This window comes from Lycorma delicatula, chromosome 2, assembly GCF_047948215.1.
Source record: "Lycorma delicatula isolate Av1 chromosome 2, ASM4794821v1, whole genome shotgun sequence".
Taxonomy (NCBI): Eukaryota; Metazoa; Arthropoda; class Insecta; order Hemiptera; family Fulgoridae; genus Lycorma; species Lycorma delicatula.
Window position 1 is genome coordinate 226,059,711 of NC_134456.1, and position 19,407 is coordinate 226,079,117.

Sequence of the window (19,407 nt, forward strand, 5' to 3'; positions counted from 1 at the left end):
CCCAGTTAGCTTCGTTTGCTGTTAGGATGAGTTAAAAACTCTGCAATGGAGCTGCAGTATGGGAGGGTGCAGGCTTCTTTCCCCCTGAAAGTGGACCAGAACAGAGAGAGATAGCTTATGCTTTCATTAGAAGCTGATTAATTTTTTGAATTTGTTTCTTGATTTTTGAGTAAAATCAAGAGGACTGAGTAAATTGGATTGTAGGACAAAATTTTGTTGTTGTGATCAACACTTGTTTTGTTGATATGAGAAAAGTATTCTTGGTGTTTAAAAGACCCAACAATTAGTCATCTGAGTAGTCAATCTAATTAGATATGAAAGATTTTTGTGTGAAATCTTTGGTGTTAGAGAAAGACAAAGCGATTGATTGCATTGCCACAAATCGGTTAATTTGATAGTTGAGAGTTTTAAGTTATGATAAATGGTTATGGTAGGAGAAACCCATACAAAGGTGATAGTAAGTTGTGTAAATAAGCTAATGGAAATGTCTGCTGAGGCATTTGCATCAGTGGCATCATGACGGAAGCCAAACTGATGACTGATGTGTTATAAGGTTTAGAGAGTGTAGAAAACCTCTGGTAAAGCCCACCAGGGCTATGAATGGAGGCGGTGGTCAACAACCAGGATCTTTACAAGTCTTCCCCTAAGGGTTCATGATGTAATTAAATAATATAGTTTCATGAAATACATATATATTTTCATTTTTAAATACGAGTAATTTAATATAGCTTTTGCTTCATTACATGTATCTGAAATAAAATTACTTTTCAATTACTTTTCAGCTCACTGTCTGTCTATCTTATCAAAAAATTGTTCCTTTTTTTCATAAATATTTTAAAAGATTTTAACTATGTCGTTTGTTTCTAAATGTAGAATATGTAGGAAGATATGAAAGAATAAAGAGACACAGGACTCTTCATCTCACCAAGTATCCATTATTAAAATGAAATGAATATGTGAAACAGACAGGTCTATTTGAACAGCTTTTCCTCATACCACTTAACTGATAACTTTTTTTTATTATATATATATATATATCTGAAACGTTTGTTAAAATAAAATAAAAAATTATTCATAACTTCAGGATAAAAAATACAGATGATACAAAGTGATAAATAGGTCTCCTGCAGTATCAGTGCAATCAACCAAGTGAGTTAGAACTAAACAATCTAATGTACCAACAACAGGTTGTTGAACTCAGAGCTAAAGGTTATACTTGAAAATTTTATTAACTCACTGAAGCCTTCTTCCACTTCATTTAGTTCAGTTAACTATTGATAAAGTCACCAAGATTTCGATTTAAAATTTCATTTTAGAGTTACTAAGTTCAGTTTGTAACTGTTACATAATCTAGCCAAGTGTCAAATACAGCTGCACAACAAATCAGAAATTTTCTCATTTTTGCTTGACTTCCAAGTTTTGAAATGAACTTTCATAACAAGCAGAATTATATATTATTCTTATTTTGTTTTCTTAATGTGTACGTTGCAATCTGTTCAACTACTGAACAATAAGCAACTCCCCCCCCCCCCCCGCACACCCATTGAGATGAAAATGATGTGTATGACATGTAAATGAGGTGCAGTCTAGTAGACTCACGCCAACCAATTCTGAGATGTATGGCTAATTGAACCCCAACCACCAAAGTATACCGATATCCACTGGCTAGTATTCAAATCCATATAAACACAACTAACTTTAACTAGGATTTGAACCTCAGACCTTTGACTCCGAAAATCAGCTGTTAAACAACTGATTTCCAATGACAAGTTAACCACTAGACCAGCCTGGAGGGCAGAAGTGTATAATGGAGAAAAATTATTACTTAAGGGAAGCAGTGAAAAATGTAACACATGGCTGACATACAAAACTTTCAGTTTATCTGACAAAACTTCCTTTCCATCTAATTACTCTTAAAAAATAAGATACTCCAGTCAATTGGTGAATATCAGTCATAAATCGTACAGAAATTTTGCCACAGAAATTAGGTTCAAGAATAAGGAGCATTGAGAAAATACAGAAATATCAGCGCATAGAAATGTGTAAATGTTTCTTGCCTTTTTACATCAAAACATTAGTAAAACGTATTTAGCAATAGACTCAAATTAAACACCTTTAAAAGAAAAAGAGACAAATTTTTTAGTGATACTTTTGAGAAGAAATTGGTCTTTCATTGCACTTCTGAATCAAAGGAAGCAAATATTCATTTTATACAGTGACTCTCCTTTTCCAAATATATAAAACCAATTTCTTCAGGATGAAAGATCACGGGTAGTTTACTTTGGGATTCAAAGGACACTACTAACCTAAACTTATTTACCACTAAAATAAAAAACTTTCTATCAACTCAAATGGGATGTTTGGCCACATCTAACATACAACCCTAATTAGGGACCACCTGATCACCATTTATTTGGAGCCATGCAAGTTATCTTCAGGGAGTGAAAAAAAAATCTCAAAAATAATGACAAGGACATCAAAGCGGCTTAGAATTGGCTTGGGAAAAAACAAGACATCTTATATTTAACTTCAACAATGGAACAAGCACATAGCAGATGACAGGGAATTCAGTGAAAAGTAACTAGTAATAGGTATCAATTATGTTGTAAATAAATATTACAGAAACAGTTCTTGTTTTTACAATTTTTGAATACGTAAAACTGAAAATTAATGTTACAAATGTTACAGTAAACAACACAGTTAACACACTGAATAGTTTCATCGATTCATTGAATTAGTTGTACACAATAGTGAATGTTTTTTTCATATTTATATATCAGGGTTATATAAAAGGGTTGGTTAAAACTCATTCTTAAAATTGAGGAATTTTTATTTTTTTCTTAGATCTAAAATGCAGATGAGAGAACATTTTTATTTACTTTCATTGAAGTATATATAAACTTGTATTATAGCTTTAAAAACAAACATTTTTACAATAATTAACAATTACATCTAGCTGAACATACCATAATCTTAACTTATTTATACTGCAGAGTCAACCAAAGGGAGGATTGTAAATATACAAAATATTTTCTCTTCTTCAATACATACAGTAATCACTTTATTTCATTAGATTTACATAAAATAATGTATATTCTAAGCCAAACCCAACTGAAGAATGCACTGAACATAACTTAAAAACAAAAAAACAAAAAACTAGCAATTAACTACTTTCATCATTTAATCGTTATATTACAAAAAAAAGTATAATCAATGATATAAGCAACTCAACCAATAAACTGCAACAATTAGATACCCAATCATTTAATTTAAAAAAAAAGTTCCTGTTAAATATGTATTTGTACATACTCTAGAAGGATGGCCTGGAGGCTGCTGCTGGGGAGAAACTGCACTTAAATCTGGACCTACTGATGTCCACAACTTAGGACTTTCACTGCCACCTGTAATTTAGATATATGAAAATCATAAAAATACAACAGGGTTATTACTTTTATATAAACCTAACATAGGACATCCTTATTAATATATTTTTATTTTTTAGTCTCTTAAAACCAATATCTCCATCATATGAGTCATTTTTTTTATTGGCCTTATTGCAAATTGTATTTTGGTTATGCCTTCAGAACCCCTCCTAAAATTAACAAATAGTAAAATAAAAAAAATTAAATGAATGAGCATATAATACTTATTTTTCTTTATATTTATGAGGGTAGTTTAATAAGTCACAAACTTTAAAATAAATAAACTTTTTTTTTACAAAAATTCAATTTATTTTTCAACATTTATTTATTTTTCATTTTAGTTCAATGCACTTATTTCTGCGATTTTCTAACTTTTTTACACCTTCCAAAAAGTATGATTTGCCGAACTCTCCAAAATGCCTTTCGTTTCAGCAATAACTTCTCATTCTATGAAAATTTCTTACCACCAAGACATTTCTTTAAGTTTGGAAACAAAAAGAAACCAGAAGGGGTTAAATCTGGAGAACAGGATGCGTGAGGAAGTAATTCATAATGCAATTTTGCTAATGTAGCAAGTGGAACTGTAGATGAGTGAGCTGTCACATTGTCATGGTGAAAGAGCACTTTTTCTCGCTAAATGAAGCTGTTTTTTCTTCAGTACCACATTGAAACTTTGTAATGATGTATAATACTCTCCTGTGATAATTTTTCCCTTCTATAGGTAATGATCAATTGATCAATATTGTACTATATGAATCCCAGACAATCATGGCCATGGATGTACCAGCAGATGTACTATTTTTAACTTTTTTGTAGTGGGTTCGTTTCACCAAATCCACATTTTTGACTGCTGTTTTATTTCCAGCGTATAATAATGAATCCACATTTCATTTTCGGTAATATAATGCCAGAAAAGCTCATTTGGATTGTGCTGGTAAATGGTCAAACATTGTTTTGAAGTTGTCATGCGGCACCACTTTTGATCAGGTATCAGAAATCACAGCACCCATCTTTCCGATAGCTTCCACATACCCAAACATTTATATAAAATTTGCCATACAAGTTCAGTTGAAGTGTTTATGATCTCACTAATTTTACATACCTTTGTTCAGCAGGATCTTCCAGTACATCATAGATTTTATTCACCATCTCTTAAGTAGTCACCTCTTTTGGACTTTCCAAATACTCAGCATCACTTGTACTCATACAACCACAGTGAAAATGAGTTAACCATTTTTGAACCATTCCATGCAAAGGGACAGACTCTCCACAATACTTTTAAAGGTTTTGTTCTGTTTCCTTTATTGTTTTTCCTTGCAAATAGTAGCAGTATTTTTCCATGTTTTCCTGAAGCATTAAATATATTTTTTCTCTAAATATCTACTAATTATCAGAATGACTCAAAACTTTGTATGCAAGCCTACAACTTATAAATGATCAAGAGAAAGTAACGATTGGAGTGCCACCTTTCTGAGAAGTCAAAGACTTATCAAACTGCATTCGTATAAATATAATATAAAAGTTTTTAAAAATAGTAATTTAAATAATAAATTTCTATCTACAAATGCTTACACTTTAAATTTCCGATATCAATGAACTTTTCAATCAGTCTAAAAACAGAATTAATAACAGAGTAACGAATCATTTCAATCTAGGAATTATTAATATTTGTTTGAAACTATTTCAGTAGTCACTATCATACTCGTATCAATCAAATAATCAGCACATTTGATTCTGTACGAATCATCTTGCAACGGAACACAGCAATATTTTTCTACTTGTCGATTTTTATTTATTCATGATCATGAAAAATGACTAAAAAGTAAAAATTTATAAAAAATAATTTATTTTTTCCAGAGGTAAAACAAGTTACCAGCACCAAATCAAGACATTACTGTTATTTTCACAGCATACTAACTGCATCAGATTTTCAGATAATTGTTTGGACAGGACTTGAACAAAATTTATCCATTACCTTGTTTGAAAAATGTAGCATATCAGATGGCATAATCAATGATTTACGTTATATAATCAATGCATAACTTTAAATAACCATTAAAAAACACATTAAGGTATATCCATACGCTAAAGGAAAATCCATAATAAAGAAAAACCCTTTTTTATATTCTAACTAACCTTAAAAACTTATGATTTATGAAACCGTTGGTTGATCTAAAATTTTTAATTATCATAGGAAAAGCATAATCTTCTGATAGTCCAATTTGAAAATGGTCTACATTTTAGTTTAATTTAAGAAGACTGAATTTATCCATTCCCATGTTGCAAAATCATTAAATAATTACGAAAAAGCATTTTAGCCTACAGATCTATAAGCATGATTATTAACTACTTTTTGCCAGTTAAAACTAATAATGAAAACTACTTTAAGAATATAATTACTACTATTATTTTTAATAAAAATTTCCATTTTGAATTTTATATAGAACTTCAGAAATTAGACAATAATCTCAGTTAAACACATCTTAAATAATAATTTAAAAAAGTCTTAGATAATATTTTGACTTTATTACTCGATTATAATAATTTTCATACAACTAAAATGAAGGTGAAAAAAAGAATTAAACTAAAAAAAGTAATAATTACCACTTGAAGGCATTTCAAACGTGAGTCCTAACGCTTCTAAGTCTGCAGATGAGACCTGTTGTCCAGCAACTTGAATTTGCTGAGAAGGAGGTCGTGGAGGCCCTGAACCCCCTCCCCCACTAGTTCTTGCTCCTACCATAGCTCGTAACTCCTGGCGGACATACTCTGTCATTCCATTGTTACCTCCTGAGACGTAAAAATTTAATGTTAATTTAACTATTCTATTCAAATAATAATAAAAATACAATCAATTATTAATTAAGCAAATAATCTACAATTAAAATTTAGTGTTAATACAAAGTTAAAAATTTATTAAATGTGTACTGTAAACACAATTAAAATTTTAAAGAAACTATACTTTATCCGCTGCTTTGTCATTGTATATATGTACTCTGACAAAACGTGTTGTTTCATCTTTCTAAAGTAATGGTTTAACTAACTGTACAAACATTTTCACTCAAAAGTGAAACTTATCACTTTGTAGAATTTTCATCAACATAAATAAAAATAAAGAAAAAATATATTCTTTGTTATAGTCACTTGCTGATTGTTCTGCAATTCTAATAAAGTCAATTTCTTTTATTTTCCTTACAACCAATTTTTTTCATCTTAAAATAATGTAGAAAGATAATTTTAATTTTAAAACTTTAAATCATTTGATATAATTGAAATTAAAGTAATCAAAATTTAGAATGCAAAAAACTAAAAACAGACAATTTCAAATAATGAAAAATAAAAATGTAGTGCAGTTAATAAGACACTCCATTTTTGCAGAACTTGCACAAAAAATTATATATAAAAAAGAATTATTATCCATTTCTTGATAATTGGAAGCAGGAATTATAGCAAAAAGAAAAATCAAATGAACTAAACTAATATTCTGAATTCAATTTTCATTCAAACAAGATCTTCAATTAATTAATAAAATTAATTTTTAACCCTTTGAACTGCAATAAAATACAATGTGTTGCCAACTTTTTTGAAAACTGAAAATAGCTCCTTTCTACATGTCAAAAAACACTTTTATTTCATAATATTCAAATAAGTTAAAAAAAGAACTTCAGATTACATCAAAAGCCACGTTTTCTTAAAGTAGAATTTTTATATTTATAATGATTAAAAAGATATTTTTTTCTTACAACACCAAAACTGATTTTCAGATAAACTATTTTAAATATAAGAAAACATTCTTTGTAGTGATAAACTACACGGAGGATTTATAAAATATGCATAAACAATCTCTGCAAATGAACTGTAACCTAAATAAATTTTTACACTAATAAATATTGAATTTTTGTTTAAGTTTCATAAAACAGGGAAATAAAATATTAAGAAGATTCAAAAACAAGGTCACTGAACATATTAAATTATACTATCAGATTTAATATAATGTCCAGTTGGTTGGTTTGAGGACAATTATCTCAGGAATGAACTATTAAATTTTCATACATGAGGCATGTTTTTAAGTAACATCCAGTTTGAATTTGCTGCCTATATATGCAATGTTAACAGATGGTGATAGTCAGCTGTTAGCAACAATAGTTTAGTCATTTTGTTGTTAATTGTTTATATTCAACCATCTTTTAACAAGTTCTACAATTCATGATAGATCAAGAGTAAAGTATGAGAAGTAATCCGATTTTGGAAGGTAAAAAGCAATTCTGTCACTGAAATTCACATTATGATTAATGCTAAAGTAAGACAGAGGTACTGTTCATTTCAAGAATGGTGAATGAATGTTTATGATGAAGAATGGAGTGGTCAGTTGTCGGTCATAAAAGAGGATTTGATTAGAAAAAAGATTAAAAAATCTGATAAATCTTTTGATTTGTGAAGTTTTGACTGAAAACTTGGGCTATAAAAAATTGTGTAACACATGAGTGCCAAAGATATTAACCGACACACACAAGAAAACATATGAATTTTTGTGTTATGAAAATGAAGTTGATTAATTGTTTGATCACATTGTTACTAGAGATGATACCTGGAATTTTTGTTCAAATGTCAAGACAAAGTAGCAGCAATCAATGTAATGGGAGCATTTATCATCTTCTAGACTGAAGAAGTTTAAACAAGAACATTTACTAAAGAAGCTTATGGCTATTGTTTTTTTTTTGGGGACAAAAAACTGATTTGCTTGTTGTACGCTTTGGTGGAAAATTTTCTATCATCTACTATCATAGCTCTGATATCCAACAATATATATCTTATGAAACTCAACAGTCCATTTCAAAATATTTATCCTCTTGCTTGACTATACATAATATTTTACTTGACTTCAGACAGATGTAAGCAAACACCAACTTGGAACAAATATCATGAAAATATATACTTATGGTGATACTGATCAAAGAAAAAATAAAGCCAAAATATCTATCGGCAAGTAACTAGATATCTAATCTGATTAAAATGTTCATGTAACATAAAAAATAAATAATTAATATAAATAGAAAAAACTTTATACATCAGACTAAAAAATATTAAAATCATTACAGAAAAATAAAAAAAACTTAATAAATTCACAATAATTCTGTCAGACAATCTCATTTGAACAAAACTTTATTTACAGTTTTTTTTTTTGGAGTACTCATCATAAAAAAATGCAATTTATTATCTATTTGTAATATCATATACAATACTAAATACAGCAAAAGTGCTGCGATTTAGATTTTTAAAACAATTCTCTAAATTAGTAGTAAATTTAGAACAGTTATAGTTATTATAATGATTATATAAATAATCATAGAGAATAACAAGACCTAGTTGATAAAAGTAATTAAAAATTCTTTTAAAGCGCTGCTGTTAGCAGCCCTAAAATGATCATTGACTGTCATTCTAAACATTTATTAACATAATTTTCTTTTTTTTAATTATTCTCATTTACTATAAGAAGAACATGTTATATGCTCCAAAAACAAATAACTTAAATTAAAAATACAATAATAGTAATAATAAAAATAGTACTAATAATAATAATAATAAAAGTGTGATCCATCTGCAAATCCACTCCTGTAACAAAGGTTTGGAAAAAACACAAAACACAAACCCCAGACATGAACAGTACAGCATTGCAGCAACATATATCAATGCAGTGACAAGCGAGCTCCTTTCAGTGTGCTTAGAATAAACCCACATTTGTGTATAAAAATGTCATTATAAGCCATTTAATTTATTTTCATTTTATAATTGCATCTACCGCATAGATCTATCATACCAATCTTTTTTTTAAGACTAAAAACAGCTATTATCCAAAACTTATCATAGCTAAGAAAATATTTCTACTAAAGCCTGAAAATTTTCTAAGCAGAATGTTGTTACTAAATAAAATTCCAATAACAAACAAAATAAAGGATTTCCTAAAGCTACCTAGTACTTTAACAGTTATAATAATGTTTTGATTTTGTTAGTAGCTTTTCTATTTTTTCAAATTTTCAAAAGTTTTACAACATAAATAAAAATTATCATTAATATATTTTTAATCATTTGAAAGTACGTAAGCCAAGCTATGGCTAAAATGTAAATTTTAAAAAGTTAACAACTAATGAATTTGAACAGTGAAATTCTACGTACACGAGAAAACTATGCATTTTTTATATTAATATATAAGAAAAATAATAACTAGTATCATGGCTTAAATGACATTTCCATATGTATAAGTTACCATTAAAGTGTATAACTCCATTACTTCACAGAATAACACATAATTTTACAAATTTATTGATTACATTCACTAAAGTAAAAATAATTTCTTTCTTCTATGTTTATCTTTGAAGGATAAGATTCTTTATACCATTTTATTGGAGCATTTAACACATCACAAATATAATTTTCTACACAAAACAAAAATTAGTTACAAATGATTCATTCTCATTTATAGTTTTAAGCCCAGTAGATAAAAGTTAAAAATAATCAAATTAAGTTACACATAAAGAAATCACATTTATATGTTAAAATGCAGTCATTTTCATATTCTATGAAGTAATGGTTTTTATACTTTTGCAATAACATAAACATAATGCTTGATACATTTATTTTAAGTTGATTAATGTGTTTATATTCCTAATATTTCTATCAGTTATTTACAAAATAATCACTATAATACCATAAATCAATTCTAAAATTAGAGCATATGATTACACATTAAATTAATTAACCATAGTGGAATATCTTTATCACAGCACATTAAAATATAAATCACCGTTTTTCTACGAATTTGCTGACACTTCACCATCACATCTTGAGGTAATCTCATAAAAAAAAGGACAGCACTAAAAATATATATGCACTTTACAATCGTATCCAAGGTATTACAAAGAAATTAATTATGGTTTAAAACTGTATGCCTCCAAAATATGCAAACTCTGTTCAGTGCCATGTGCTAAAGGAAAAGATAATATATGAATTATTATAGCAGCTCCAAATCTGATATATATGGAGAAAATAGGTATTCATTGTTATGGTACTGTTCCGTGATATAATACCCGTAGAATAATTGGAAAATAATTATAAGAAAATAAAACTTTAACAGAAATAAATACCATATTTTACTGCAGAAAAAAATATTTTATTCTTTTACTGCAGAAAAAAAAACTGCTGAATATGAAAGGGCATGGTCAATTCATTCAATTTAAAAAATGAAGTGAAAGAATTATGTAAAGCATAAATGTAATTGGCATTTTGCCTACACATAACGCATAATAAATATTTTACATGTTATGCGATCAGAAAAATTTTGCAAATTAAGTGACATACAATGCAACATTTCATTAACATCAAAAGGCTACAGCTAGAAACAATTCAGAATAAACAATTGTCAACTACTAATTTAAATAAATTTATATAACTATTCAAAAATTATAACAACTTTAAAGTTACAAACGGAGAAATTTTCTTTAGTCAAACACAATGAGATAAAAATAAAATGTCATAAGCTCTAATTAAAGGTTTGATTCATAATTAGCCAATAAGCATGATAAAAATAATAATTCAGTAATAAAAAACAACACAATAAAAACATATTAAAATAGGATACAGAAATATACAATTTTAAATAGCCCTGGTAAGAGCTAAATACATATTACTGTTTATGACAATAAAATCATTTTTTTAAACTGAATGAAAACTATTTGACAACACAGAAACAACAAATGAAAGATAGTAAACACATTTCAAGCTGTAAAGTGAATGAGAACACAACAAAAAATCATGCAATGTATATAAAAATTTAAGAACGTGTGATGATAGAAAAAACAGTGGAAGTAAGGTAACAATAAAAAATTATGCGCTCACATAAGGGCTATTAACATGCTACACATTAGCCCCATTCAAACTGTGTATTAGTTACAAAAGACTGTTAATGCAAATATTGTGAAAAGTGAAGCTTTAAGGTTAAGGAAGGCATGGAATTCGGTATATGAAAGAAAAAGGTAAATTCATAATATATTAACTAATAAATATTTATTAAGTGAATATTCTCAAATATTTATTAATTTTTAACGTATCCAGAAAAACTGGTAGTACAGCGGCAAAATAAACAAAAGGAAAAGTTAGGATGAAAGAAATAAATTAACTCTGTTTTACAAAACAAAATGTACAAATAAAAATAAATTAATTTTGTTCACAAAAACATAAATTAATTTGTAAAATTTAAAGCATTTGTAAAACAATAATTTTATTACAATCCGAATGACTGAAACCTTTTATCGACATGTAATTTATATGATGATTTATTTACAACTAAAAATTTATTAAAACCTTATTAGTAATTCAAAAGAAATTTTCAACAATATCAAAATACACTATCCAAGATAAAATTCAATATTACTGTCATTGTTGCTACATTTGAAACAAATAAAAGCCCAAATGTAAAATCCATTTATCATGCAAGACATCTTATAGTAACTGGAACAGTTAACTGAAAATCTACATTACTTGTGTGAACAATATAGAATATGAGTGATATAAAAGCTGTACTGAACTGAACTTAGTCATAAGCACTGAAAGTTATAAGCACTGTAATGCCTATAATAAAACAAGAATAATAACACTACATTCAAACATAATGAAAACATTAATAATAAAATCATTTAGAGTAATAATAAATTATTATTTTTATATTTATGTTTATAGAAATAAATTTAAAAAAATATATATTTATTTTTATTGCTAAGGCAAAGAAATATAAATAAAAAATACCATATGGTTTTTTAATTAGTCATCATTTTAAACATATTTAGCACTTCTGTCAACTTTATTAGAAAAAATGACTGGAGCAAGACTAAAAAAAAAAAAACGGTACACGCTTAGCAAAGTTTTCTAAGAATTATTTTTAACACAGATTTGAGAATTGCTAATTTTATGTAATAAAGTAGTAAAATTGTCAGTCTAAACAGTCCTTTGGTAAGTTTCACATTATATTATACTCTTTAACTTATGAAAAAAATCAGATTGAATAAATCAACATTCCTTTTCTATTTATGAGCCTTAACCTAATAAATAATAATAAATTTTTTTGCAACATAACCAACATTCACTAGATGATGTCACTTATATAAATAAGTAGCAGATAGATTCTGTAAACAGCTAGGCGGAGAAAATTATTTCTCAAAAAAAATAATCTACACAATGACTGTCATACAGTTTGTAAAACTTTAGATGGTTTCTTGGACAAATGAAATAAGCGGTAATAGATTTGCAGCATCTAGTAAACTAATAACTGGTTGCCAACAGAATTCAGGTTCACTAACTAATTTTTTTAAGGAACCATTTGATTTGTATGATTCTACTACTTTCCATTTTTTTTTGTTCTATAAATTATTATTTTCCTCTACAGTTTTTATCTTCTATGCATCCCTCATTGACAAAATTTACTAAACATAAAAACTTGATGTATGGCCAAAAACCTAGTTTGTTTCTTTATAAGATCCATCTCAAATCTCTCTCTTCTCATCTTATTCATCTTAAGACCTCCTCATTTCTAGCTTTATTAACCCACTTACTTTTCAACAACTTCCTGTAACATCACATTTCAAACCAAATTATTTTTTTCATTTATATTTTCTAATTGTCCATGTTTCGCTACCACAAAGCATTACAATCCACATAAATATTTTCAAGAATATCTTTCTATTTCTTAAATCTGGTAATTTTAAGTATTACAAAGTATATTGCTATCAAATTCAAACTATAGTGTAAAATTTTTTTTGAAATCATAAATTTATTTTTCCTCCTCCAGCACTTATCTTAATTCTTCTTCTTGTAGTCCTTCTAATATGTTCATACCAGACGTTACATTTTTTCTTTAATGAAGGTTTGTCATCTGTATCTCTGATACCACTATACCTCGCATTCATCTCCCTAAAATATAGTCATATTTTTCTATAAGCTACCTTTCCAGTAACTAAATCTTTCTCTACCTCATTACATATCACTCCTTCAACCAATGTTCATTTTCTTCATTGTACTTTTTATTTAAAAAGAAATTAATATCTTACATTTGATACAATTTTCTGCCAACATTTTTGCGTTTTTATACTTTCAGTTTTACTCATCAGTTTTAATATACTGCAATCTCTGTAAACTTGGCATTTATTAGTTGTCTACTGCTACTCTGTTGCACCAGCCTCACCATACCAAAACATATCCTAGCATGTTTAAAAATTTCAATTTACTTTTCAATTCCAGAAAAATTTATTTTTCAAGCACTATAATTAAATTATGAAAATCATTAAACAAAATTGTTACTTCTCTAAAATTGATAAAACGGGTTATTATAGTTATGAATTGAACCAAATGGTAATATCCAAGAATTAGATCTTGACATACACTTAGATCTTGCACCTTCAGGATGTGCTGTTAAAATTTAGTGAAAGTTTCATCAGATCACTAAGACCCAAGTATACCAGCATTTACACTATAAAAGAAGTAATTGATACCAGAAGAAATAACATTTGCTGATATGAGCTCATTACAGATTTTTTAATTATCAGAACTTATGAAGAAATTACTGTGGAATCTGCATTATAGAAACATCTTATGTTGTTATGAACCTATATTAGTCTTAAACATGCATGGAACAGGCATAAAATTTTATAAAGGTAAAAATAAATATTTTACAGTTATTTTTTTTTTCATAAATTATTTTTGTATACATAAAAAGATGTTTTGATAAATCTGTTAGAAATCTCAAGTGTATATACAAACTTTTTTATCATCAGTGTATTAAAAACATCTCAATTAATTCCAATAGGTTTATATTTTCTTGAAATATCTGTTAATTTTCAAATTTCTTGACATCAGTCTGGGCTTTTTGATTTGTGCTTTTTACCTACTGTTACTGTACAATCTGATATGTAATAATTATTTATTTTTTCAACTTAATAAAATATTTTTCAACGGAAACTACTTCTACAAAAATCATAGAATCATTGAACTATGATTTGTTTAAACTTTATCTTCACATAATTCTCTTTTACGTATCTGTATCCATCTCTTTGTTCTCAGAAGTTAAAATACATTAACTAAAAGGTCATATAAAACTCAAAACTTAACATTTTTCAAGTTGTTTCATTAAAATTAGTAAACAATTCTCTTTACATTTTCTGGAATACAAATTACTATTATTAATTTAATACAAACAACAAATTTATTAATAATGATATAACAATTCTTCAAATCACTTCCTGGAATTTCATTATAAAAAAAATTGTAAGCAATTTAATTAAAATAATAAAGATATTATGCAATTTAATTAGGAGAATTAAACTTACAAAGTTCAGTTCAGTAAATGATATCTACCATATAACATTTTTCCAAGTTAATACCATCAGTGACAATAACAAAACTGTGCCCCACATTTGTTTTATGCAAAAAGTGTAATTATTTATAAGCAAAATAAACATTATTAAATGAATATGAATTATGATTTTAAAAAATGTGAAAATAAAATCTTGAAAAAATGAGTAAAATGAATTTTTGTATCCCTTGGCGAGTTGCTTGTAATAATGAGACTATGATGGACTTAAAAGATATGAAAAGAATTACAAGAAAAGCTAGCAACATAAAAAACAGGAATAAAAACAAAACAAAAAACATAAACCAAAACACATGGGACAGGATAAGGAATAATAGGACTGTCACAATGCATGCATCAAAGGAAAGGTCACGTTACTTTCACTACACATATGTAAAAATTTCAACTGAAAACTACGAATAAATTTAATAACATATTAAAATCATTCAGTAACATAAATATGTGTAGTTCAGCAACAGTGAAGACAGGTAGTGAAGGGAGTGTTTTTGCTCGTGGTCACATGACATTGAGGTCACATGACTTACCAGAGGGCTGTCGGCCCCTGTCACAGCTCGCCCCGTAAAACTGTAATGTCGCTTGATCGAAACAGAACTGAGGCTGAGGCTGAGGGGAGTCTGGAGGATACATCATGTGGTGGGGCGAAGGATGATGATGAGGGGGGTAGGATGGGGGCAGGGTGTGGTCCTTCAGTCCAGTGCTGCTATAATGGCGTACGCCCCCTGTAACAGGCGAACGCATTCAGCAGATGGGCTAATCATGCACACACGCAAGACCACACTCTAGCTAGCAGCCCACTCACTATGAGTCACATCTAGCCAAACTACTCAACTATCAACTCATAAAACAATATTTGAAACTGTAACAGCATTAAATATATATAGTTATAATTCATTAACATATTAAAAATAAGATCAATCAATATGCTGTAAAAGTAAAAATCACATATAAAAATAAAACTATAAATAATGAAAATCAAAATATTATACATAATAAAATACAAATCAATTTAAAAAATAATAGTAACAAAAGACATAAACATAGATTAGAATAAATATAATTTTTAAATATAAAAATTCTGCAGTTTTATCTCTAAAAGAACTATAAGGAGATAATACTCCCAACACCAATGTAAGATAGACATCTTGAAATCAGTTGAATAATAAGATAAAAATTTATTATAACAACTGATGGTCATTATTATATAATATACAATCTTTTTTTGCAGATATAACAAAGTAATAAAAATATCATTTATATCAAATTAAAATATAACTAAATAATAAAAACCGCATTTATATCAAATTAAATTCTATCATCTTATATGAGATAAAAATTAATTTATCAAGATTTAATTTAATCAAACTAGATTCACTGAAGATAACAAACATTTTCTTAACAATAATTATCAGCAGTAAACAAAATGCAATAATTATAGCATTATAAAATATTTTTAAAAACACACCTTAATAGTAATTAAAAAATTAAAAAAGGTAACATGAAAATTATATTAAAATAACTGGGCTATTAAAACTGAAGTACTTATATTATATATATATTTTTTTATATATATAAATAAAAAGAGTAATAAAACCAGACAACTTACTACAACAATAACTACTTCTACAGGTTAAAGAAATCAATTTTTTTTTAAATGACAGCCCCTTCAGGTATTGAAACAGACATCCAATACAGAACTACAAGGTGGAACCATGCAGTATCAACAACTTATAACTAATAATATTACCTGGTAACTGAGTTGTAGCTTGGGGTGGGGCACTAATGGTCCTCTGAAGTCGAAACTGACCGCTATTTTGTTGGTAGCTTGTGACTGTTGTAGGAGATACATCAGGTGGGAATGGTGACTGCCTTGAGCCAGGTGACGTGAGAGAACGTACAGATGGAAGCTGGGTTGCTCCTCGCTGGCCTGAACCAGTGACATTTGGAGTGAACCCAGTTCTATTATTGTAAGCAGCTCCCTAAAATACAGTTGTAATCAATTAAACTCTAAAACAGCTTCTTAAATTAAATGTTCAACTTTCATAATTAAAAATCAGGGCCATACATTTGGCCAGCTTCTTTTACATCTTCACAAAACCGTTTCTTTAATAATATACTGATAATGTTTACGTTCCCTAAGTTGCAGGATCTGCAAAAGTATTTTCATGAAAATTTAAAGTAAGATATATTCCTTAAATCAATATTCTTAAACTAGGTGGTTTATTTAATAGAATTTAAATACCTTATTAATATTGTTTTTACTGAACTGTGTTCCCATAACATACTTTTTAAAGAGAATATCAGATCTCAGAGTACAACATAATATGTAATCCATATTTTTGTACTCAACAGCAAACTAATTTTAGGTAAAATAGTTTTTGAGTTTATAGGCAATATAAAAAACTGCCTGCATTTACAAAAAAAAAAGAAAAAATGAGAAAAAGCTAATTCATGCAATAGGTAAGGTGATCTTCTGTTATATCAAGGCCATGTCTAAAACAACACCTTTCCATGTTTATCTTTGAGCATTGTATTATAAATGAAGTCAAGGAAGTCTATATGATGATCAGATGTACGACCATAGCTGAATTTCTTCATATGGTGAATTATTTGTTTAAAAAACCAAAAGTTCGAGAAATTCTGGCATATGCATTCTCTGATGTGAGAGTTTAACTCACATCGGAGAAGTCTGAACACCATTCTTATAAACGAAAAATTGTATTTACTTTAAATAAGATTTTCAAAAAGTAATATATATTACCGTCAGCTGTGCATTTAGCATTGGATTCTGCTGTTGCTGTAAAGTAAGTCTTGATCCTTGAGGAGACCAAGCAGGATGATTTTGGTTTGGTGTAGGAGGTCCAGACTGGTTCATTACAGGGTAGTTGCCAGTTTGTTGTTGCTGTTGTTGTTGGGAAACCTGAAGCTGCTGTTGTTGCTGTTGCTGCTGCTGTTGAACAACTTGCTGACCCTTTGTTGAATACAAATGAAACATTAAACATTACTTAAAATAGTTATAAAACAATGTTTACGCAAGTATTTTTAAAAAAAAGAAAGAAAAACAGAAAAATGATTAAGTCTGGCTAAAGAAATAAAACACCCAAGTTTGAGGCGTATAATAACAGTTACCAACTATTTTCACAAGACAAATTAAAATCTGAACATTTTACATTGTTTTTATTAAGAACTTTTTTAAACAATCAGAAATATTTATTTACATTTTCATAAAAATATCATTTTCACAGCCTTTTTTTATCAAAACTAACTTCTGCCAAAATTACCTGATTCAAAAAGTACAAAATTTAAAAAGCAATTTATCTGTCCAGCTGGTGTAATGATTAACATTTTGGCTTCTTGATTTCAAACATAAAAAGCCTGAGTGGTAGAATCTTTTTCTAAAACTTTTTTACAAATTTAAAATCCATTGAAGATAAGTGTTAGACAAATGGCAAGTTTTTAATTTGTCACATTTCAAGTTAGTTTTTAATCTGTTTTCTGTTGTTTCAGGCAGTTATTTTAATTTATCACATTTCAAGAACAGGGTGATCCTCATAGTATGCTAGATAGACTTCAATAACCTTTTAAAATTCAAAAAACTATTTATACTTAAAGCTACCTTTTTCTTAATTTTACATTTTTTGCAAATGGTGCAAGGTTTGAACTACTAAATATTTTCACAAGTCATCTATAAAAAAAAAAGAAAGAAAGTAAACAATTTCATTTAAAAAAATAAAGAAACAAAACCAGTTAATTATGAGAAAGTGTTAACTTTATTTAATATAAACTGGTTGAACATATAAGATGTAATAACAGTTTTTTGGGAATTCCGAACACCTTTTGAATTTTTATTTTTTTAGGATATTGATCTTATAAAAAAATTATGAACAATTTTTACTTTTTTAAGTTTTTAAATGTTGACAATCTCTTTCCTCCAAAAAGTTGAGCTTTTTAGGGTTTTTTTTAGAAGAAAGGAATTTTTAGTCAATAACACCCATAAGGTTGTGCTTATCTTTTAAAAGGTTTTCTTACTTAATTAAGCAAAAGAAACAGTAATCACAGGCTTTCAATCTCATCTCTTCAATTCTAAAGTCTAGTTTAATTCCACCAAACTAAATCACTCTAAAAAAAACTTTTATTTGCATACATTTTTAAAGTTTCATTATGTTTATAAAGAATTTATCATTAAAAAATTGACTAGAAAGAAAAAAAAGAATATTTTAGATACTTTCATTTCATTTATATGCAATTGTCTCAAACATATAAAAGTAGTCAAATTACTCTTCATATGAGATTACTTTGTCATATGAGATTACTCTTCATATGTAAAATTCAAAGAATAATTAAAATAAGCACACTAGATATGAAAGAAACATAAATACAATTCAACATAACAAAAACCAATTAATGATATCAGTAGAAATGAAGTTACCAAAACCAATCAGTCAAATGAGTCATATTAACTTAATTTTATGATTCAGAAATTATTTGGAAATGCGAGATGAATTTTCTACAAATATATTATTAATTTTACTCAATGGTAATACCCAATAACTGGGAGAATAAAATATAACT

At 27.8% G+C, this 19,407-nt stretch overlaps 1 protein-coding gene across 6 annotated transcripts in view; it reads right to left on the minus strand.

The window, feature by feature from the left end:
* tai (basic helix-loop-helix family member taiman) overlaps nucleotides 1-19,407 on the minus strand; it is a 735,005-nt gene that overhangs the window by 18,886 nt on the left and 696,712 nt on the right. For 5 of the 6 annotated variants that reach the window (XM_075357299.1, XM_075357297.1, XM_075357298.1 and 2 more), the window contains 5 exons: nucleotides 17,597-17,806; nucleotides 16,583-16,814; nucleotides 15,363-15,557; nucleotides 6,027-6,212; nucleotides 3,310-3,401 (listed from right to left, as the gene is read on the minus strand). In XM_075357299.1, the coding sequence (XP_075213414.1) occupies nucleotides 3,310-3,401; nucleotides 6,027-6,212; nucleotides 15,363-15,557; nucleotides 16,583-16,814; nucleotides 17,597-17,806 (915 nt within the window). The remainder of the gene's footprint in view (nucleotides 1-3,309; nucleotides 3,402-6,026; nucleotides 6,213-15,362; nucleotides 15,558-16,582; nucleotides 16,815-17,596; nucleotides 17,807-19,407) is intronic. The other variant, XM_075357300.1, reaches the window with a different exon arrangement.